Below are 25,107 nucleotides of genomic sequence, written 5' to 3'. Positions count from 1 at the left end.
AACATCAATGAAGGTTTCTACAGTCATCGAGAAAATGAGAGAAATTTTTAATGATTTCCACGATGACGTTTTCAAAATTCTGTAGCACATGCTGAAAACAATAAAGATGAATATTTTGCGATAAAATCTATTCCTCCAGTTACATTCAAAGTCGGGTTGATCGTAGAGTTCTGAAGGAAATGATTTCGCATCTTTAGGACTGTCATAGATATCTCCAAAGAGAAGATTTTTGGTGAGAAAGGAACTGAGAGATTTCAACCAAATAATTTCCACTACATTTTGTGATCAGTTTTATTACAAGTTCATCTAAAACACTTCAGGATTCGATGGATTTACATTGATTGTCTTATGACCACTCCCTCGCCAAATTCCATATAACACGTTGAGTTATAATGTGTGAAACGTGCTGTGAACGAGGCTTAAGTATGATCGATATTGTTCAATTTTCAACAGCGTGAAAATGTGATTTATTTCTTCAGCAGAGTTGTTAGTTGCAGCGACTAGGAAGTTTTCTCTTGTTTTCTTGCGGACTAGTGTTCTTGGGATAAGGAAAAGATACAGGCGAGATTTATGAGATGCATTTTTCGGTTCTAAGGGAAGAATTACTGGGGTTGTTTAGGTCAAGAAATGCGGGTTTCTCGGCAGCTCCTTCCGGGAATGATGTAAACATTGAGAAACATTAGATTCAATGGGATGCTGCAACGATACTTTAAGTCAACACGAGGCAACATGTGGGTCTTGGATACATGTGCTGTTTGATGACTCGCAATATATTTATCTTCAACTTGAATTCAACCGATAGTTGACAAGACCTGGACATATGGAGATTCTCATCTCATTGCTCTCGATTGTAAAGCGTGTTTTTTTAGAGCTAAAGAACTTTAAATTGCAATAAAACAACGATGGATTATTCGATTGCCATGAATTTTATTTATCCGCAAGATAATCTTGTGGCATTACATTTTAAATATGATTTCTGGCATATGATCGCCACGGCTGGCTCGGATGTAGTCCAATTTTCGATGACTTTTTCCAACATTTGTGGCCGTATATCGGCAATAACACGGCGAATGTTGTCTTCCAAATGATCAAGGGTTTGTGGCTTATCCGCATAGACCAATGACTTTACATAGCCCCACAGAAAGTAGTCTAGCGGTGTTAAATTACAAGATCTTGGAGACCAATTCACAGGTCCAAAACGTGAAAGTAGGCGCTCACCAAACGTGTCTTTCAATAAATCGATTGTGGCACGAGCTGTGGGACATGTTGCGCCGTCTTGTTGGAACCACAGCTCCTGGACATCATGGTTGTTCAATTCAGGAATGAAAAATTTAGTAATCATGGCTCTATACCGATCACCATTGACTGTAACGTTCTGGCCATCATCGTTTTTGAAGAAGTACGGACCAATGATTCCACCAGCCCATAAAGCGCACCAAACAGTCAGTTTTTCTGGATGCAACGGTTTTTCGACATACACTTGAGGATTAGCTTCACTCCAAATGGGGCAGTTTTGTTTGTTGACGTAGCCATTCAACCAGAAGTGCGCTTCATCGCTAAACAAAATAAAATGGATGTAGTGCGCGATACGTATTCCGCACAGAACCATTATTTTCGAAATAAAATTGCACTATTTGCAAGCGTTGTTCAGGCGTGACTCTATTCATAATGAATTGCCAAACCAAACTGAGAATAAATCACTTAAACTTAAAGCTATATACCTCGAAAAAAAAACACCCGTTAGAATGTTCAAATTGACATTTTACCAAAAAGGCAAAGAAGCTATTAATCCATAACCATTAAATTATTATACAGAGTCTTAATAAATGATGGGAACATCGTAGTTGTCTGGGTTTCTGAATGTAAGCACTTTGCTCGAAGTATGTAGTTCACTTTAGTAAATACAGCCAACTACGATGATACGAAGTTTTGCCATGATCTGCGTACGGTTCATTATGTTCTCCTTAGATTTTCAACTTATTAAAGTATCATTTTGCGGCTTGAAACATCCCGTTTAAGATTTAATTCCTGAACACACTTAATTGCTCTACTACAAGCAAACTAGCATCTTGCATGGCCTACTATTGTATTGTTACTATCACTAAATTCCATCCTGAAGGATCCTGAAGGAACAAATCCTACTTTTACTTTTTTTTCCACCACCCTCAAAACTGTCACTTTCTCGTGGAACACCCTATACTTTAAAGAGCGTTTTTACTCATGCAATCTCCTCAACGAGAATCTTGCCTACAACAATCCGAAGAAACGCCAACTCCCTCATACAAGGGGTAACCTTGTCGAGCTCTGAATACCCCATATATAACACATCCACATCCCGCATATTTTCACTACCAGAATTTAAGTATCATTGTTTCAGGCTCAGGAAGCTGCGAGGCGAACCCCAGATCCTGAATAAATAAATAGAAGAGATGGAGGTCGAGCCCAACTCCGTTGACGTGCAATCGGGGGAATAGCTGAAGGTTGGAGAATTGCGCGATATCGGTGATAAATGTATCGTGAGCCGGATGAAGACATGAGATATCCGGAGCGTTGCGAAGATGACTTTAAATCACAGCAAGTCGTGGCCGGTGAGTACCTTCGCAGTCGTTCAGCTGAGAGTAGACTCGGAGGGTCACATCTACAGCGCCATCTCCAAGGAGAATGGGAGGGTAGAGGAGAATGGGGAGCCTTCTGGTATAGTTCAAGGTAAGGATTGAGGATGGAAGAATAAAACAAATTTTTTTCAATGACTGTTTCTTAAAGATACCCTTTATCGTATAAAGTATAGACATCTGGAATTGAACGTTTTTTAGAAACACCACAATCACATAATATCTTCAAATTTCCAACAATTTCCCCTCTTACAGGGTGTGGCAGAATTTAAGAACCTTATAAAATCATTGATTTTTATATCTAGAAATATTTATCGGTATATTCTTCCTTTCATAGCATTTGAGGAATGGGATCTCTCATGTGTTTTTTTTAGATTCAATTAAGGAGGTTTCGTTTCACTGCGACCTAATGGTCTATCGTGCCTCCCATCAGAGCTATTCTCTCCATAACGTGATCTACAGCTCGCCTTTCAGTTCCAGAGTTCTAATAAACTCCAATATCTGGGATGCCTTCAAGGAGGCTAGTTCCTCACTTCCAAAAGTTTCGAGTCCAAAGCAGGTTTTGCGTTGGCTAGCGATGGTGAGGCATTCCATCACCAGGTGGTCCGGAGATTCATCTTCCTCCCCACAGAATCTGCACTCGTCAATTTCTGTTAGACCCATTATCATGAGGTGTTTCTTAAGGCTTCGAAAGAACCTTTTTGGAGTGATCCAAACCAGGAAGATTCCGCCAGAGTGTTTCTCCTTCGGTTCTTCCTTTTCTTGAAATTCTTTGTTGTGGATACATTTGTCTACGCCACAGAAAGATTCCAGGCCGAAGAAAGGAGTTTGTGCTCCTTTTCTGGCAAGTGTGTTGGCCTCTTCATTCCCTCTTATTCCCAAGTGGCTGGGAATCCAGATTAAAAAGAACTTTTTATTCTTGCCTAGTTCATTGAATTCTCTTCGGTACTCCAATACCATCTTAGAATCAATGATATGTGAGCTCAGTGATTGCAGCCTGACTATCAGAATGTATCTCTCATGTGATGTCCATATGATTGATGTCGGTTGTAAAATTATGATATCTAGAAGTACTAGTGGTCCAAGTCACTCAGGAAAAAGTTTGAGATGAAACTGGCGACGTTTGAAGAGACCAACCTTCTTGGTTTCAAGAAGATTCACCTGATTTCCACAGAATAAGTGAACACACCAGTATTCTAGACATCTTAGGTAGAATACAGTACCTAATTTCAAGGTTGAATTAGATAAAACACGCTCCAAGATTCAAGTGGTGGCCTTGGTAAGTTGTGCAAAGAAATTTTCGAAGAATTGTGCGAAATTTCTGAATTGCCTTCTAGTCTTCAAGAGTTCGAGGTCGATATTTCAGTTTCCTTACTTTGAAAAAATTGAATCTCGTTTTTCTATCCAGTCTGAAGACACTTCGGTAGTTTTTATAATCTCCTAAGGACTGAAAGAACTGTATTCAGCAATTGACGCAATAATATTTCTTCCTTTATTTCAAACAGATAAACCATCGATTCAATCCTCTCAACCCATGCTACCTTCAAGAGAGCAATATCAAGTACCATCAGACCCAACAGTACAGTCCTACAATCCACCCGAAGAAGCTACAGCCCTTAATGGTCCACCACGTCCAGAAAACGATCACGCAGAGTCCAATGGCAACGTTGGAATTCCCACAAAAGAACACACGTCTGTTCTACCATTATCCAGGAAACACCTTGAAATGTTCGCGAAGATATCACCTCCACCTCCCCAATATCGAGCCACTGTACGCACAGACACCGTATCCACAATTCTGGATCAAGAGTTCGAATATGATCACGAAGAAGGTAAGTTAATATGTAAAAAGAGAGCTTTACAAATAATTTCATAACGCTTGTCTTGAATTGAGAGCACTCAATTTTCTTATTTATTAGTGTATGAAATAATTCTATCGAATCAGGATCTCTCTTCAAGTTTTCAAGATTTCCAAAGTGATAACTGTTTCATAAAAATAATGAGTATTATAGAATATCTTCAATAATCGATTAATCACAAAGCATTCTCTGAATTTTCCTTAATGTAAGTCTTCAATTCAAATGTAAGTTATTCAATTGAAATAGCCGCATCGTTTCTGGCCAATAGGGCCATACAAGATAATCATTAAAAGCAATTTTCTCCTTCAAACCCAAAACCACTACAATTCCTAACCTCACAAAGCCAATGGAAGGCCATTTAGGTTAGTCTTAACTTTTCCCTCCCTTGTATCGAGCCACTCCAGACACAGACCCCACAATACTGGATCAGGAGATGAAATTCGATTATGACCAGGAAGGAGATAATTATGTAAATGGGAGCTGTAGGGTTAACATAGCATTCCTTAAGAGAGAAATGGAAGGAACGTAGAGGGCCTGGTAACTGAGTGATGCAGTAAATTTTTATTTGGCGAGAAACGTTGGGTGTTCGCTTATGTTTCTCTTGATTATCGTAGAAAGTATTTTCGTTTCATTCTTCCAGAAGATAGGGAATTGCTCGGAGATATTTTGGAGGTATCTTTTGTATATTAGAGTATATTACTTTTTTCATATTGTATTCGATTCAGGAGCCTACGGATTATATCAAATATCGTATTTCATTTTATCTTTTTTAATTCTTCGAGTGAATTTTCATATTATTGGATAAGATTATTTTGATTGATGATAATTTTCGTAAAATCTTCCATACCTAACCCTCAGAAAATTGAAAAACAATTGAAGGTTTCCTCATGGAACTATTGTACCATTTTATTGATTGATTCGACTATGTAGATCACGAAAATGCTTGCAGTTTGGCGATTAGTAAATTATTTAAGAAATTATGGGTAAAAATCTGACATTTTCGAAAAAAAAATGGATGAAATTCTCGAGGCTGCAACTTATTCTGGACGTAAGCTACGCCCTTGACACCTCAGTACGTCTTAGATGGCAACTTGATGATTGAAAATGTTTTTATTTGAGGGGTCTGTGACGAATAATTCAGGAGATATAACGATTTTTCGAGGCAAATTCAATTTTTCCCAAATTTTGAGTTCAAATTTCCTCGAAACCGTGAGCTCTACGAATAATCGGTGAGCGGATTCAGAATTGACGATCTCTAATAAGTCGAATTTCGATCTCACCTGAAAAATTTTCCATACCTAACCCTTAGAAAATTGAAAAGAGTTCCTTCATAGGACAATTGTACCATTTTATTGATTGATTCGACTATTTCGATCACGAAAATGTTTTCGGTTTGGCGATAAGTACATTATTCAAGAAATTATGGATGGAAATATGATATTTTCGAAAGAAAAATGGATGAAATTCCTGAGACTCCAACTCCTTCTGGACGTGAGTTACGCCCTTGAAACCTCAGTATGTCTTAGATGGCAACTTGATGTTCAAAAATGTTTTTATTTGAGGGATCTGTGACAAATAATTCAGGAGATATAACGATTTTTCGAGGCAAATTTCATACCTAACCCTTAGAAAATTGAAAACCATATCTATCTAATTTCTGACAAGACTATGTTTCCCAAGTTCACTAGTAACTGAATCAAAAAAAAATGTTTCGTTACGAAACCTCGATTATTACAAGCTGTGCTAAATATCTTGAAGAAGAGCCATTCATATTTTATTCATAAAGGAAGTTTTTTCCAAGAACCCCTTCTGAAACTTCCTGCAAACAGCAATAAACATCCCCACTAGCTTAGCTGGAATCAGGGGAGGAATTTTGACACCCACACGTCGAACGTCAAATCGGATTTACTAACGAAATTTTCGTTGTGTAAACAAAGGGCGACGTTTGCTGACTCGTCACCCTGGAACACAATGAAATTATCGGCTTTTTCTTTTCTCATCTTAGAGCCATTCCGCGACATTGTTTCTAGAAGTTTGGAGATTGCCAGATGCGGCTGTTTCGTTCGATAGAACGAATTTTCAACACAAACTTCCGTAAAAAATAAACATTTTTTATTACATAAACCAGGAAATGGAAGTGGTGTACGTCATGGTTCTGTTCTTAGAGTTCCCATCTTCTCGATATGTGATAGAGAAATTAGAATAGAATTTTTTGAAAGTGCATTATTAATCTCTAATGATGTTAGGCAGTGGCTGATTATACAAGTGATTTCCAACAGAAAATGTCTTTCCACGTACACACATCGACAAATGTGGTGGTTTAGTGGTGGAGCACTGGATTAGTTATTCGGAGGTTGCGGGTTCGAGTCCCGCTCGAGGAGGTACTTTTTCCAGAATAGTAAAATTGTCTGCATGTCGTGAGAAAATCTTAAAAGTGTTCAAGTGGATAAAAAACGGTAATAAGGCCATAGAATACCCTGCATTATCCATGTATAATTGTTTTATAGCTGCAGAGGCAAATAAACCCTGATCTCAAAGTTCAAAGAGGAAAACATCAAGTATAGAACATCAAAAAATAACACCAGATCGAGGCACTACAAATCATTTAGTTTCCTCCCGTTTTACCTACCTCATTTCCCCAATCTATTCGTTATCTGCACAAATACCTTCCAACAATCACCGTTGCAAGTTTCCAACTGTATTTCGACGCTCTCAATCGAAAAGTTATCTGGAAAAATTGGCTCCATCAACGGACAAACATCCGAACACGTTCAACTTTTCTCTCACGCGGTATTTCGAAAGGATCGTAATATAAATTGGTATTTACCAGAGTTAACCCACATCAGGGATGCTGTGACCTGCACCAACGTATTTTGTTTCAACGGGAGTGGGGTTGTTGGACGAAATTTATTGGGAGAAGTTTGATTGGGAGAGTTTTAAGATCACCTGGTTATTGTGGGGATGATCTGAAGTCGAATAATAAGAGAAATTTAGTTTGGCGCGATTGTTAGGGTATAAGTGTAATACATACTACTGCTCCAAAATGATTATTTCCTGAGATATTCGGTAAAGTTCAATTTTATTTTTAGGAATTCTCTGATTTCTTTTCTCCAGAAGTGAGGGTGAAAAAAACAATTCAAAAATAAAAAAAAAAGTTTTCATTCGCAAATGTTCAATATGTACAACTTTTTCAAACGACGTTGTCTGAGGGATTGTATTGTTCTAATTCTCTAATATGACGAAATGATGGTCAATCGAAAATATAATAGAAATAAGAAAACATAATTATTAAAAATGAAATAATAATAGGAACAAATGAATAAAATAAAAAATTATGAAATTAATGAATAAAATGAAATAATACTGAAAAATAATCAATGAATATAAAATGAAAATATGAATGAATAAAAAAATATATAAAGAATAATTCTAATTATAAACAAAAAACATTTCAATCAATATCGAATGAAATAAGTTATCACAAAAACCATTTCAAACAATAAAAATCATATACTCCTCATATTTTAGAAATCAATTGTGCCTCTGAATTTCCGATAGGTTAACATCTGCTGGATCCACTAAATCCTGCATGAAATTTGGAAACATATAACAGAGATTAACGACATGAAAATACCGCGTTGACGTTAAAAGTTTTCAATCTGATGTCAACCTGTTGCTGCACTATCACTATCACACAAATAGACCTTCCATATTTTTTTTGCAGACAAGTGCAATAGCAAACAGCACGATATATCTCAAGTTGAGAAGTTCCACGTGCTGGCTTTGACACGGATAGAGGAAACTTCCATCGAAAACGAGTGTAGGATAGGTAGGAAATATGTCCCCTCTCGATGTTTGCCCTTTTGATGGTTGTTTTCCCCTTCCTGAATGTGCGTAATTGTGGCTTTTTCGCATGTTTGTACACGAGCGTTTTTTGCTGTTTATTAGATTTGTCCCAGGAGGTAATGGCTGTCCCTGACTAGATTTACAAAAAAAAAGGTTGACCTACTTGCCGACGACTTTGGGATGATCCAGACATGTAGTGGCATAAGTGTCGCTTATGTGAAATGTTTAGGAGGAGATTTTTTTTCTTTTGAGCTTAAAAGTGAGAAAATGTTGATTGTGTTTGAGTTTGTAGGAAAAATGAAAGTTTGTCTCTGTAAGAGAAAATTGTAGATTATGAAACAAATATGGATGATGATATTGCAATATTGTTCACTCATTGAATTTGCATTGAAATAATAGCTTTTTGGGAGCTCATTTTATTTTGAACTAAGGCAATTCCATCAAAAAATTATTATATTTAAGTGGAATGCTAACAGTATACTCTCTCCTTCATTATTTTAATGGGCATTTTGATTTAAAAAGAAAAAATGAGGAAAAAATGATTTCAGTTCTGAACACTTCTTCGATTTCTTGAATCTATTTGTGTGAGGACTATTTTGGTCTAAGTCATTGTGTGCTTTCTCTGTTTCACAAATGCTGAATTAATTAATGAGTATTTTAAATGAGATTAAAACAATATTCCTCCGTCAGATTATTGACGTTAACTTTAACTTTGGTATCTGCTGTATCTGAAGTGAAGATTTATTATTTTATCACACTGTTGTTCACCAGTCAGGCAGGAAAGTTACAATAAATTTCTATACCTTACCCATATTTTTACCATTAGCCAAGGTATTGTTGTATTGTAGCTTTTTACTATGGAGAGCTTCTTAATTGCAGCACAAGTGTTCAGCAGTCTCAGTGGCTTCATGACAGAAGCGATAAGTATCGTCTGGAACCTTTCCCAAATTCTGCAGATAATCATCTGCTGAAGATCTTAATTCTGGTTCGCATTTTCGTGGATTCACAAAGGCCTAGGACAGTTGGTATAGAAATATTAAAATATGTTGAAACTCTGAATACAGAGTTAAGATCATTCAAAGCAGGCTACCAATTTGGACTAAGCCAACGTTTCGTTTATAAATTTAGACTTCATCAAGGCAAGTTCATTCAGTTGAATAAAGATGATTTGTTTTAAGTCCATAGAATATAAAAATTATCAGTAAAACTTTGTTGAATGAATGACATCTAAGAAAGAACCACATAAAGATCAAAAAGTTTGTTTCAAAATTGAAATCAGGATGAACAGTGGAATCAACATTCAATAGGCCTTTATGAGATTTTTCAGATGCTGAGAGAGCTTGTGCTAAACTCTTGTGTCCCTTCATAACTTCGGTAACCTAGAACTAAGGAAATGTAAATGAGAATTCAAATCTGATACGTATGGTTAGGTAAATAAAGACAGCTTCAATTTGATCAGATTGGAGTAGAAGCCAACGACCAAGGAATAAACAGAGATGAGTAGGGACTTCATATCTCTGACAACATATTGAAGAAAATTGAACTTCAACATCTTCACTCAAGGACATGAAAACAGCAACTCTATTCAATATGAAAATATTCAAAACTCGAAAACCCTATTATTCATCCCCTTTTTTTCACGCATCAACCACCAGCTTTCGCTATAAATGTCACCCAACCCTCTTACTTCAGCCTTTTACTTTCTAACGCTCATCTCTCGCCATCTTCCAGGCAGGCGTCCCAGCATCCGTGTCGATAACTGGGACTACATCTACACCGAGAGGGTCTCCCCAGAGCACGTTGCCCCAGGTCGGTTACGCTGTCCGATACACAGATACGGGCCAGAACCGCCCCATCGGAGAGACTCTGACGAGCCTGAGCTGCCCTTGGATGCGAGAAAATCGGCCACCCTCAAAAAACACTATTATCTAGAAGGCGGGTGGGGATGGATTATTGTCGTGTGTTCGGTGATTGTGAATGTGCTGAACCACGGGGTGCAACTGTCGACAAGTCAGCTGACCAAGGAGGGGGCGGAGAAGTTCAAGGTCGAGCCGGTGGTGTTTGCAGGTGAGTGGTTTTGGTTATTTTTTTAGGGGCGATAAGTTTTGAGAAGCAGTTTTTAATTCACATGATTGTTTCGTTCATTAAAAACATAAATATGTATATTATTCTTAGCTCATAGGATTGGAGCATATTAGAAGGGACTCATTGAAAATATTTTTTAAAATGACAACTGAACTCGGATGAGAATAACATACTCAATTATTACACATTATGGATATATGAAAATTAAAATTTGGTGGCTTCAGATCGCCTTTCCTTCTCTTCTATATTCAATTAGAAACAAAAAGTATAGAAGAAAACATCTCTCTCGTTCTCTCTGCAAATCAGAATTCAACTAACTAGAACAAATATTTTTGAATAAGCCTACGTATAACTTCTTCCCTCAAAGCGATATTGGAAAGGGAATTGTTCAAATGAACGCATTTACTATATTTTATTGAACTAATGGTATTTCATCTTTGTTACTCGCATTACATATCCACAATATCAAGACGTATCTTTGCCAACACTATCTAACCCTTCGCATTAGAATACTATTTCCTTTAATGGGAAAATTATGAGTAATCACACTGAAAATCAAACTTGTTCGTTTCATCTTCTGAAATCGCCAGAGAAGTGATCTGAAGGCGTCAGAACAAAACCAAGATAGGTAAGTCTATTTGTAGTTTGTAATTTTGTTTGTTATTTTTTTCTGATGTAATTGTAAGTCGTAATAGGTCGTGCATGGAGCGGATCAAATGGAAAGAAAACAGATCCAATCTAAATGTAGCCTTACACTAATAAGAGAATATTAGTTCTGAAAGAAAATTTCCACAAGGTTACCCATTTATTAGAGAATGTTGAAGTGTATAAGTTTGAAGTAAAAGAAGTAAGAATAGTCAGTGTCCAAGATGCCTGATGAGGAATTTTATTTCATTAGGATATACTGGCAATTGACGTCTCATTTTATAATAACAGACTCGAAATGTCAAAATAATCCGAAACACCCCGTATACTCGAAAACCGCGGGGATAATCGAAGGTTTGGGATTTTTCCCGGGATCTCCAGACGATTTTGAGGGGGGTCTTATTCTTGTCATTTTTGCTCTAGATGGTCCCGTTTGGGCTGTGATTTTACGTTTAAAGTTTGACGTATATGTGCAAGCGGTTTTATATATACTTAGATTTTGTAATGTAGGTATGCTATAAAAAAATTGCGAAAAATAACTGTATTACTAATAAGTTCTCCAAAAATAATAGTCATAGCTACATCTCGCACCGGTTTACAAGTGAATACTGTCTAGATATGAGGTGCTATATGTACCGAAAAGACTGACCAAATATACATAAATGCTGAATATCGAGTGACATGAATTGTTAGCTTAAAATCATCAATATGAAAAACTTCTTCGTGAATCCTCTTCGTTGATCCGAAAATCATAAAAGGTGAGTTCTGTAGACTATTTTTCGCGATAATCTGTACAGATATGAGGGGTTATGTAGTCGTTCGCATGTTCCAACAACAATTAATCATCCAAAATAGATTAGAGCCATATTTTTCAGCCTATTGGAGTGTTGAAGCCACTCCTAAAATCCCGAAAATCAATATCAACCACCCACGACAAAAATAGCATCAAAATACTCATCTGCTCACCTCCCACAAAAACACCCACCAGCAGCGCTTCTCTCAAATAAAATAATAAATAATTACCTCCTAATCAATACGGAGGGTATATAACTAACTAACGATTTATATCTTGAATTGGTGTGTATTTCCCGTGCATAAAATAAACACATCTTGTGAACAGATGATACAACTTAAGCAGCACAATCCTAGGTATGTACTCACGCGGAGTTTGTACGTTATCTATCTTATAATCAATTCAGGCTTTCGATGTAAAGAATATCTCTAAGCTTCTTCGAATAGGATTCAATTGCACATGACTCAGTAGTGAATCCTGTATTGAAAATAAATAAGCCGATATGATCTCTGAATCCTACAATAATTCAAAAAATCGTCTAATGTTTACTCTGAAAATATTTATGCTGTAACGTTACAATTGTCCATGAGACTGATTTCTAGGGGTGGTTTGGCTTAACTGGCATCAAAACTCCTACCCAGGTTTTTACAAATCCACTAAAATTAAAATATACAAAGATCGATCCTTTTTACTCTAAACAAATAATATTGAAATAAAAACTTAACTTAAATCAGTTTTTAATGAATTACTGTGCTATTAGGATGGAACCTTCTTAGCAGGAAGCTATAGTACTCCAATTCCCATTCAGCGATCCGTTGGTGCTTCATCGGCGACCAACCACACATGATGAATCGACAAACCACCGTGAAATTCCAGTAGCGTAACATAAATTGAAGCGTGCTAAATCGTTGCAATGCATTAACAGAATAATAGAAAAATCTATGACTTAGATTGTAATACAGAATACTCTGTCAAACATTTTCTACTTTATAAAAAGTTCACTAGTAGAACGGAAGAACCATACCTTCACATACTTCGCTCACAAAGTAAACGATACATGGAACCAAAATAACAGAGTCCAAGAGGATTTTTCAGCCGTTTTAAGTTAATTTATGGATGCAGAATTGGAAATAGACAAAAACAATTTGTGTGTTTAACTATTCCTATTGCCAGTTAAGAAAAAGCATTTGAATTTGAGTATTTATTCTAAAATTCATATACATTAGTAATTTTATAATCGAAATTGATTACTCGCTTATGACTTAGTGAAACACAATTTCACGATTTTTGTGTAACGTACAGTCAAGTGTCTTATCTCTTTTCTTTTATTAAAATTGTAATTCTTCGTCAAAGCTTTCCTTCGCTAGAATTCCCAACTCCCCAAATCCAATCTCCAGAAATACACAATGCTCAATGTTCACATCAGTCATACCAATTCCATCAAATAAACACCTACATCCACTTTGATATTCATACAGCCAACATTCTCATCACTTTTTATCCGATGTACTATAACATCTCGTCAACCCTTTACCCAAAAGGCGTATCGCATCTTCTCAGGCTGCGGTTTAAATCAAAACTACCACTTTCCAGACCCCGTTGGAGGCAGCCATTCCTAGATCCAACTGAAAATTGGTACTTTCAGCGATTGTTCCTTTTATTGGAGGTTAGGTGGCACGGTGTGAAGTTATGTGTACGTCAAACGGGAACGTCGCTTTCTTATTTCTGTATTTTACGAGCGGGTTGGAATCCTGCTGTAAAGACTTTAGGTGTTTCCAGGAAAATTGCATGGATCATTCCGAGGGATGAAAATGGAAATTTCGAGGTTTCCGGATCATGGGAGGATATTGAAAATTGGGTGGTGGAATGTTGTTGTTTGTTAGTATGGTTGTTATGTATATTTTTAGGAGGGTATCGCATTAATTTTGAGGGAAGGATTATGAACCTTTCGCGGATTATGTTTTTGAAGGAAAATATCTTGATGCTGATGGAAACTAATGTAAGTTTAACTATGCATTTCTTTGAATTTATTCTAGGTTCGATTTTCTCAACTCTTATTCCATTTTTTATTTTTTTTTCAAGAAACTATCAAATTAATACATAAGTGACACTTATGACATTTGAATTTATAGAACTTGTTACAGTCTGTAGCATCAAATTTACTCGGTCTTCACTTGATTTTAAGTCTGAAATGAAATGATAGCTCTTCTTCTTACATCAGTAATGCAACTCATTTTTGGGATGCACTGACAGCCTGCATCTTCTATAAATTACAATTGTTTCCCACATAGTTATTAAAAATGTTAAAACTGAAGGAGCTGAGGAGTAGGGAAATAATTGTAATTTATAGACTCTTAATAAATCTTTCTTCACTTCTAGGATGAAATGAATATCAACCTTCCAAGATCAAATATATCGTGTTGGACATTTCATATTCGTTTTTGAAATAATTAATTTTGGTTAGATAGTCTATTGTTTGATGTTTCCCATATTCGATCTCTATGTTTCATCTGATATATTGAAATTTCATTCGAAATAATTCGATATACACCACAAACACTATCACTTCTCCTTTACAACATCATCAATTTCCCAACTAGTCATCAGCATGATGTCGATAACATAAATTCTCAGACTTCGAACTAGTTCTCGACCAAGTTATAATAAATCTGTCGGGAACACAGAGTTTAAATGCATATTTATGGACTGTGCATCCAACAAAACAGTTTCAGTTCCCACTTTAGGCATATTTTAACGCTCGGTGGGACTGTAACTCATAACGAGGAAAGAAATGAGGACAGTAGTTTTTGTAGAAGTGGGGTCTTTGAATGGGGAAAATTAGAGACTGAGCTGAATGGGATAATTGTGTTAAGAAATTATAATTCTATTTCTGGAAAACGTCGTTTTATCCCAGTTTCTCCTCTGAAAAGACGTAGGAACGTCTAATTGTGTTTGCCTTTTTTTTTGAGAAATATTTCTGATTTGAAATTATTCAAAAAAGCAGTTGTTTCTGATTTGCGTAATCTTTGAAAGATGACAACTTCAATTCCGATTAAAGAAAGTTTATACACTGTGGTCCAATGTTATTTCATTGTCGAATATGGCTGCTGTAATAGCTTGTAGAATAGATTATTTGAATTTACGTATTTTAGCGCGGAACGTCTTTGGTCTGTGACGTCACGGCTCTTGCCTGTGATCGCTACACCATAAATTACGTTTAAATACTTAGCCGCGCCAAGGCTCTCGCGCCGTTTGTAGTTGTACAGTGTAGTTTTAACTCGAGTTTTGTTTTTATGTCACCATAATGGAAGAAGGCTTCGTGAAAGGATAAAGGGACAATTTGCCTAAATTAGATATATTGATGGAGTTTTTTTCTTCAAATCCATCTTATGTCAGTGCAGAAATAAAAGGAGTTAAACTTCTCAAGTAAGTATCTACTTTTGAGTTCACTTCATCATGGTTCAACTTATAACGATGATTTATTTAAAAAACGTTTCATAAACAGTTTGTAGTTGAGTACTGGTTGTTGAAGTCTATCAATGACACAACATATTTATGTGAGGAGTAAAAAGTAAAAAGAGAAAAAAGTAATTTATATGTATGTATATAGTAAGTTATTTCAGCCATCGTGTAACGAACAAAACACGACACGAACGGCACAAGTGATTGTACACCAATGAATTCGTAAGCACTCTGCGAATACCAGTCGTCTAGTGTGTGACGTCACGACACTTACACGTACTATGAAATTATTCTTCCAAGCGCAACTTCAAAGTCCCATAACTTCTTCATTTCTAGAGATATTTCAATGATTCTTCCACATTTTTGTTTCATTTTATATGAATGTTTAGAATTAATCCTTAACAAAAAAATGAAAACTAATCCATTGGGCATGGAAAATTTCATGACAAGGATATAGTGCTGCAAACGTAACCCTGGCGATCATTTGGCTGATATCGTTTTAACTCTTTAACGGCATACCTTCCTCTTCACAATCAAATGATTATTTATTGATTTCTATTGAAGTAAACTCTTTTTTTTCAATTTCAAAATGCAACCCTCTACTGCAAAACTTCTTAAAATTCGATAATGAGGAATAAACTGAAGTTCATGTATTGAAAATCATTTTGCGGGAATCCAAAACTGTTTGTTCGAACACCAGGGCTCGGATTAAACCCCTTACAAAGATTTCACGTAAGGGGTTGACGCCATAAAATCCGATAGAGGAGAGTTTAAGTGTTATGTGTTCATATCTGTTTTGAGAAGTTGGCCGATTTAGTGTTATATTGTGAGTAAATTGCCTGCTGACCCAATAATTCGGCTTCCTAAAAGTTTCCTCAGCTTTTAGCGGTGCTGAACTAAGCAATTATATCTGACACAGGGGTTCCTGGGGGATGTTGGCGCACCTCTCAGAGGTCCCTAAGGAATAAGAGGTCAGTAGACCTCTCGTTGGAACTGGAATAGATGTACATTGCACCTGCAAACTGCAACGTATACGATAGTAGCGTCAGGTTTTGTTGTTATTACTGCGCAAAGTTTGGGATTAAGATTGTTGCGGTAGAAGGAACAGACTGGATCTTTCAGTTCCGAATATTACATCTTACCAACGTAAGGAATATAAATATTTACTATTTAATATTTGTGGTTCATTCGGAATATCGATCAAAGGACAAATCAAAGGGAAAGTTGCTTTTGGTGAATTAGCTCAAATTTTTTATATGTTGTCGGACTCTTGATTCTGATCAAAAGTCTAAGATGCATCGCCATCTTTTAAATTATATAGGCTGCTAAAATAACTATTCTATAATTTCAAATGGACATTGAGAAGCAACCCATGCAATATTGGCCATACATCTGATTAAAATTCACCGTAGAGAATAATAACAGTGGAATTAATGAAATGCCTGGCTAAACTATAAAAATGGACCGTCATAATAATCTGAAGTTACATACTGCGAAGATGATAAATTGCTACATAGAAGATTACCACCAACATTCGAAAATCCTGATGGATTTATGTTCCTTCTAGATGAAGATCGTGATTTTTGAGAAACAAGGCGGATTAAAATTATCAGATCAGTTCAGGATGAGATGGATCCCAGAATTTCGCAAGGAGAGAGATGCTGCAATGCATACAGAAGATTTGGAAGTAGACAAGCTGAAGAATATTGGTTTGAATTGAGGTTGATATAAGTTTCTTTGATGTATAGGAGATTAATTTATGTGGAGGAACTTGCAGTAGAGAATCGTACAGACTGTTATAGCATGGAGTTGTTATATGAATCTCAAGATATAATGAGAAAGGACTTCTCAATTTCGTAAAGAAAAATACAAGATTTGACATCATATTCATGTAAGAAACCTTATTCTACCTAGATACTCCTGGACAGAAGTCACTAGATTAACAATTTTGGAATCAGGGCGATATCAGCCAACGTCACAGTGAAAATATCCGATTATACATTCAACCGCATATTGACTTCCATTTGAGACATTTTCAGATATCGGACGCAATAATTGCTTGACTTGTACGGTTTTCAAAATATTTCCAGAAAATGAAGTGCATCATTTTCAAAAATACATTGATACAATTAGTTTGAGTCGAATCCACTGAAATGTTTCAGTAGTGTATAATCGACAAGATTCCGAAGGTGAGAACTGTTCAATTTCATGAAGAAAAAGACAAGAGTTGTCAAGATATTAATTGAAGAAACCTTGTTCTACAGGGTGACTCTTTGACAGAAGTCTTCAGAATAACAATTTTGGAATCAGAGCAATATTTCAGCCAACTGACAGTGGTAATATACTGTTATATATTCAACAGCATATTGACTTCCATTTGAGACATTTTCAGATATCTGACGCAATAATTGCTCGAATCGAACTGTTTTTGATATATTCCAAGGAAATGAACTGCATTACTTTCAGAAATGCCATTATTACAGTCATTTTAAGTCGAATCCACTGAAATAGACATAATGCATAAAGGCAAGAGCGCTTTAATTTCATTAGTATTGACTTTATCTGAAGGATATGACGTTAGCCCTTATGTTCTTCACCAGAATTTATACATAAATTCGGAAATCAACTCACGAACCCTCGAAAAGTAGAAAAAACCAGCTGCAAAAACCAAACAACCTTCTCAGTAAACACATACGATGCCAAATTATAAACACGAAGACCTGAATCGTTGCAACAACCACAAAATTCAATACTAAAGCCGTAAATACGCTTTTTATTCACCTTCCCCTGACCCTATGGTCCCGGACCCAGCATCCGGGGTGGCAGACGTCTCGGATATCGCGGATCAACAATTCATTTTGATACTCCCGGGGCCAGATTTTATGTGTTAGCTGTGACGGGATCTTATAAATTCGGACTGTTCGGGAATCTGGGTCACGTTCTCGTAAATCTCCCAGATAGCATTTTTGGCCGCGGCAAACGAAAGACAAATTGTAATTTGCGTTTATCAGATTGGGTCTTCGTGAAGGGGGGAGGAGACGTCAAAGCGACGTTTTGGTGGTGTTCAAGTGGCTGTTTGATGGAGATTTGTTGGGATCAACGGGGTGGAATGTTGAGTTATGTCTGTTCGCGTATGAGGTTGGATATGCGGAGGATTTTATGATGGATCACGATGTCGAGGGTTAGTCGTGTATACGTTACATTTGGATTGAATTATTTTTGGTTATTTGTTCTCAGAAAAGGGTTGAAATGTATGGTAATTTCTCGTCTAGATACGCGTACGAAATTGAAGTCTTCGAAAATTAGCCTATTCTGCATGGGGTTCTGATGCCAGCACTCTTCGTATGGCAGCTTTGATATTTATTTTTCTGCTACTAAGTACTGTTGTTACCTTTGGTTTGATAGTGCTCCTGTTCATGAAATTGATGCACTGCATAATGTTTCTATAGGAATTATCAGTGGAACCAATAGATCGTCACCTCTACATTGGTTACAAGTGCTGTCACATATACTTCCGCCACACATTCGTAGTGAGCTTGCAGTCAAGAAATCTTGGGATGAATTTAATTTCTACTTGAACTTATCTCCAATTGTATCTTACCTCCCAGATACTAGAACAGCCAGATCAAAGTCAGGTTAATCTTTATACATTAATACTTTCCTTCAATCAAATGAAAGTCACAAAGAAATAAGTTGTTCGGATTGAAATTCTTGTAATGTTTAATCAATGATCCTTTAGAGAATGTTCCAGGTTTCAATCTTCCGAGCAGAATTGATGTGTTTTAAAACGTCTTAGGTCATTCTATTGAAAGCCCACTATGAGATTGTGGCGTAGAACCACTCGATGAATAGTTGTTCAATTTATACCTCCGGACAGCCAGGCCACGCTGAGATCTCTGAAATCATATAGCCAAAGGTTTCTACTGACATGGGAGTACCGTAATACCATAAAGCTAAATGGAATAGAGTAACTCTACTATGAGTAGGCATTGTAGTATTGAAGGAAACGAAAAAGCCGATGAATTTGCAGAAAGGACATCAAGGGTAGCACCTGTTGGTTCTGAGCCCTTCAGTGGGCTCGTCAAAGAACAATATAGGGCAGCAGTCCTACAAGGGGAATGGAAAAATAGAAAAACCCTCTTGAGAAACACTTCGGGTCTTGCTCTGGCATAGGAAGTTGTGGTGCTTTCACTGACCCAAACCAGGAAGCTTCTGAAGCTGCCACGAGCTGAGCTTAGGATAATGGCGGGACTGCTGACAGGACACTGTCGGTGCAAATACTTCTTGTACCGTATGAGTAAGTCAGCAGATGAGATTTGCAGGCTTTGTGGAAAGGAAGTAGAAACAGCCGTATCATTAACCGTATCGACAGCCTCCCTGGGTTTGTATGAATAGGTAGAGTTAAGAACAAAAGATCAAATTGGTCGAAGTTGCCGGAAGGCTAGCTGAGCATTATTCAGTCCATAATAATAATATTCAATTTATATTTAGATTTCCTGAAACTTGGGAACCTTGGGATTGGCAGTCAAGATGTCTTTATCATTAAATGGCATAACCTATTGAACACAAATGATATAAGAAATGTCAAAAATAATACACAGTGTCGCCATTATAACAATTTTAAATTGAACTAGTTTTATTGGAATACCCTTCAAAATGAAATGCTGCTATCAGCTTTCTCGATGAAGCTATTACTGTCGAATTTGGACTTTTTTTGAGTCAAAAGAAGGGCATAAATTCACAATAATACCTACGTCGATAAAGCACCGCGTTTAGAAGCTAATAACAGTTTTAAAAACCTAAATCGAAGAAAAACTACAAAAGCACAATAATAATCACCCCCTATTTCATTCTACCCTTCCGCCATAACCAACAAAAAAACAACCCCTAGACGAACTGGGCCGAATCCGTTCCAGAAAATAAACGCAGGAGGACCACATAAAGGATCAGAGCAATCGCCTGCCGCTGAACGTCTCTAACCGCTCGGTTTTTCATCAAACAATGGACCTTGAAGGAAAACGGACGAAAGGGAAGATTCCATATCATCGAAAAATGCCTTCTCATATCCACCCCCTACGTCTTGGGAGGGGGGTGAACCGATTGTAAACCCGCGGATGGTCTTCTGGCACATTGACCTCACGGATGACCTAGTGCTAGTTCATCCTGGACGGGATATAGTCTCTTGATTTATGGTTGGCACAACTCATTGAATGAATATTATTCGGATTAGGGTTTGAATTATGCCTGATGGGGTGGTTTCGAATGTTAATGGGGCGGAACATTCCGTTTTAAAGACCGCGTGGGGGATGTTAATTGGCTGTTTCTCTATAAGGGGAATTCCGATGAAGCATTAAAATTTTGGCAGCGCTGATACTTCGGGATATAAGAATTCTCTGTATTACAGGCCAATTGAAAAGTCCCCGGTATACTGTAGTAAAACACTTTTTTTTTTTGGCAAAATTCGATTGTATATTATTCAATTACCATTCGCCTCTTATAAATCAGGTCTACTACAAATGGATCCTCTAACCGTCAACAATCAGACGTCAATGCCAGATGGTGTATCAATAAAGTATCTAGGCGTTACGGTTGACAGACATCTGAAATGGGACATTCATATAGATGTTTTAGTAGAAAAGCTGAGATGCCTCTTGTTGAAATTCAAACACCTAAAAAAATACCTAAATACAGAACAGGTAATGGAGATATATAGTTCCTTGGGCCAATCTCTAATAAGATATGGAATTATAGCTTGGGGAGGAGCATACGAACGCCATACGTATATATTGCCTTCGAGCGCGATACAGCGATGATAGCGATCTTCCAACTTTTCGCTACCATTTTTGTAGTACGATTTGTCTTACGCTTCAAAATAGGCCTCAGTTTCGGTGATTGCTTCTTCATTGGCGCTAAATTTCTTTCCAGCGAACATGCTTTTGAAGTCTGAGAACAGGAAAAAGTCGCTGGGGGTCAGATCTGGCGAATACGGTAGATGCAGAAGCAATTCGAAGTCCAATTCATGCAATTTTGCCATTGTTTTTATTGATTTGTGACACGGCGCATTGTCTTGATGAAACAGCACAGTTTTTTTCTTCAAATGAGGCTTTTGTTAACGATTTCAGCTCTTAAACGATCCAATAACACTTTATAATAATCTCTGTTGATGGTCTGGATTTTTCAAGGTAATCAATGAATATTTCACCTTGCGCTTTCCAGAATACAGATGCCATAACCTTGCCAGCAGAGTGTTGTGTTTTTCCTCGCTTTGGATTCGGTTCATCGTGTGCAGTCCACTCAGCTGACTATCGATTGGACTCCGGAGTGAAATGATGGAGCCATTTTTCATCCATTGTCACATATCGACGCAGAAATTCAGGTTTATTGCACTAAAACAACTTCAAACACTGCTCAGAATCATTAACACGTTGTGTTTTTGATCGATTGTGAGCTCGCGCGGCACACATTTTGCACACAGCTTTTTATGTACAAATATTTGTGAATGATATGATGTACACGTTCAAACGTACAAGCAGCATTTGTTGCTTCTGTGGGTTTTCTAATGTTTATTTATATAATGTTGTCTTGTCATTATATTTTGTGTGAATAAACGATAATGATGATGATGAAATGATATCTTCACAATGTCTGCTATCTCGATCAACTTCACTTTACGGTCATTTAAAATTATTTTTTGAAATTTTTAAATTTTATCGTCCGTGACAGCCACTTATGGGCGTCCACTGCATTCGCCGTCTTCGGTGCTCATTTCGCCACGTTTAAACTTAGCATACCAATCAATGATAGTTGATTTTTCTGGTGCAAACCCCAGAAACTATTCATTAAGCCAAGATTTTGCTTCAGCTGTATTTTTTCCCTTCAAAAAACAATATTTTATCAGCAAACGAAATTATTTTTCTCATCTTTTTTTAAACTAAGTAAATAAAAAAAGTAGCTACACTCACAACGAAAAATCTCATAAACTAATGGTCGGACTGCTGTCAAATTTTGACACGTATCGTTTGAAGGTTGGTACTCACTAAAAATCATATGTATTTTATACTAGCACCGCCATTTGTGCATCAGACCGGGGACTTTTCAATTGGCCTAATATAGTAGAGAACAGCAATAAATCTAAAGTTCAATTAAATTTCAATAAAGACATAAATTTTGTTAAAAAATATTCTGCCGAATGTCCCCCTGCCAAATGTCCCTTATAATTAAGACAAATTTCTAAAGCTCGCTATGCTAAGATCAACCTGATTCTTCAAAACATTATGTAGACCACCATGTATTCAGTTTTGATGTTAAAGCATCACAATCTCGCTCCCAACTCAGGTGTCTATCCACTAATATTCCAAGAAGCCAATAAAGACGACCTGGTCCGTAACCAAGATGAATAGTGTCCAGAAACACCCGGTACATCCGGAATAGACGCTAATTTCGTCGAGAGTAAACCGAGTAGGTGGCGTCGTCTTGCCAGGACGGAACGAGGAAATAAAATATAGCACAAAGGGGGCACTGTGCAGCATCCAACATCGTTACGGTGAATGAGAAGTCGATATTGCTATCATCTGTTCGAGTGGATAGGGGTTCCGTTGAATCGACAATGTGCTCATAGCCGATATTTTGCTTTTCGGCACAACGGAGATGCAGGAATGCAGCATCAGGGAAAAACTCCTCTTTAACTCCAATTTTTATCTTTTACGGTTTCGTTCTTTCGCTTGGACCTTCGGATGCATGGCATTCATTTGGGTATGCTGTGGGGATTTTATTGAAGGGAATGTGCTGGAAGGAGCAGGAAGAGATTGTTTATTAGTTCCTTCCTTATTCATTGCTGTTGACTAACCTACAATTATCGAATACCTGTGTCTCCATTTTCAATTAAAGAAATCGGATTGGTTTGAGTGAAGAGAATCCCCATTTCAACAAAAAACATCCCCACACTATGATCCACAGAAAACGATGTAGTTATCAACTCAAGTGGAGATTACGTGACCTTTTGTCAAAAATTGAATATCCACCACAGAGTACCAACATAGTTAGAAAAGCAGCTTGCTTTTATTGTCCTGAAATATTATTTGAAATAATAGATTCTACAATGAGCAGGAAGAGATCCATAATTTACTAAAACAAAGCCAGATTGATGGCTTCTATCGAGCAATCTTTCTACATAAAAACATGCTTCTGCTTTTCAGGTTTAAGGCGATACAGTGAGAAGGGTTTTTCATACTGAACTCAAGATGCACCAATCTAAAATAATGATTGTTCGAGAATCGTCCCAAGGGACTGAGAGAGACATGTTGACAATAAGTTACCTCCAAAATCAGTGATGGAGCTCACTAACACCTCTCAGGGTGTGTTAATGGGCAACATTGCCTTACTAGACCATCCAAAACACTCGAGAAATTTTCCAAAGATCCTCTCCTTGCCCAAAAATCACCGGTTTTTATATTTTCTCGTCTCTTGGCATTATTGGACCTTACTTACAGTGTTTCAGTACGATATCACTATGATCACTATAAGTTACAGTGTCGAGCATCATCAAAAGAGCTTTTGGTTTCAGCAAGATGGTGCGACGTCATCATCGTTCATGAGCTATTCCATTATCCAGGAGATCTCCTTGCACGAGCAGTTTCAGTACCTCCAGACTGTGAATCTGGGCCCTTGTGGTATTTATTTGGTCACCTCAAAAACGAGGTCTTCAATTGCCAAAAGACCAAAGACGGTTGAATTATTGCAATTGAAGAAGAATTCGCAAGACTTCTACGGAAGGTTACATATATATATTGACCACCAAGGCCATAATTTGAAATATATGTTTTCAAAACAAAGGAATGACAAAATTTCATTCCATAACCTTTCTGATGAATTATTACTTTTCAATATATCTCGGCAACTTATCATTCGAATACAAACAGAATAAAAATTATAAAACAACATTCACTGAGTAAATAAACGAATTGAATTATGTAAATCAAGAGGAAGCTCGAAAAACAATTTTCCTGACGCAAACAATCTCGGCTCTAATCTATTTGAGATATTTCATACCACTTTGTCGGACCGTTGGGAACGAAACAACAATCTTTCTGCCCGATCGTTTCAGCCAAGGTTATTTACCCAATTTATTGGCTTGTCAAGTGAAACAAGGGTCAAAAGAAGCCCTAAAATGAAAGATTTAGATCCCTGTAATTTAAATGTCATTCTGCCATCCAACTGGCGAACAAACAGTAAAAGTATTCAGTAGAAGGAAGCTTCATTTCTACAACTGAATATTGGAAAATGTAGCAAACGATTTTTGATCAAGTACTTTCTTATTCAACCTCTTTAACTGTGATATATTGCAGTAGCCAAGTTTCATTTCGTATTGAAAAACTTTTCTGATAAAGTTTTATTTCCTTGTGAGTGTAACTGAATCACTTCTGAAGCTCTTGAACAAAGCTGACAAAAGTACCTTTCACCTTCTCCATACGAATGAATAACGGAAAAATTTTTTGGAGATTTTCTGACATGGATTTTGGAAGAATTGTCTAATGAAATACCAGAACAACATGTATATTTGCAGGAATTAAATGGTTGCATCTTCATGAGACAACAAGAGCAGATTATCAAATGGATGCTACTTCGAGGTCAGATTATGATTTTAATTTGCCTTCATAAGGAGGGGAATAAAAAAAGAAAGGCACGATTTCACGAAAACAAATTTAGTGGTGATTGAATCATTGGATCTCTTCTTGTCGTCCAATTGGTTTTCATTGGGAACAATTCATGGTAGCATGACATTTTTATCACTACATTGTAGTGCAAT

General features: G+C 36.9%; 1 protein-coding gene across 1 annotated transcript; it reads left to right on the top strand.

Moving 5' to 3' along the window:
• The first annotated feature begins 4,121 nt into the window (after positions 1–4,121).
• On the top strand, positions 4,122–23,503 carry LOC123677135. The gene is made up of 4 exons (XM_045613647.1): positions 4,122–4,444; positions 10,049–10,384; positions 20,808–20,998; positions 23,498–23,503. Exons 1-4 carry the CDS (start codon positions 4,147–4,149, stop codon positions 23,501–23,503), a joined length of 831 nt encoding a protein of 276 aa, XP_045469603.1. The 5' UTR covers positions 4,122–4,146.
• Positions 23,504–25,107: the final 1,604 nt, after the last annotated feature.

This window comes from Harmonia axyridis, chromosome 3 (assembly GCF_914767665.1).
Source record: "Harmonia axyridis chromosome 3, icHarAxyr1.1, whole genome shotgun sequence".
NCBI classification, from domain to species: domain Eukaryota; kingdom Metazoa; phylum Arthropoda; class Insecta; order Coleoptera; family Coccinellidae; genus Harmonia; species Harmonia axyridis.
This window is presented reverse-complemented; position numbering and strand designations above follow the sequence as displayed.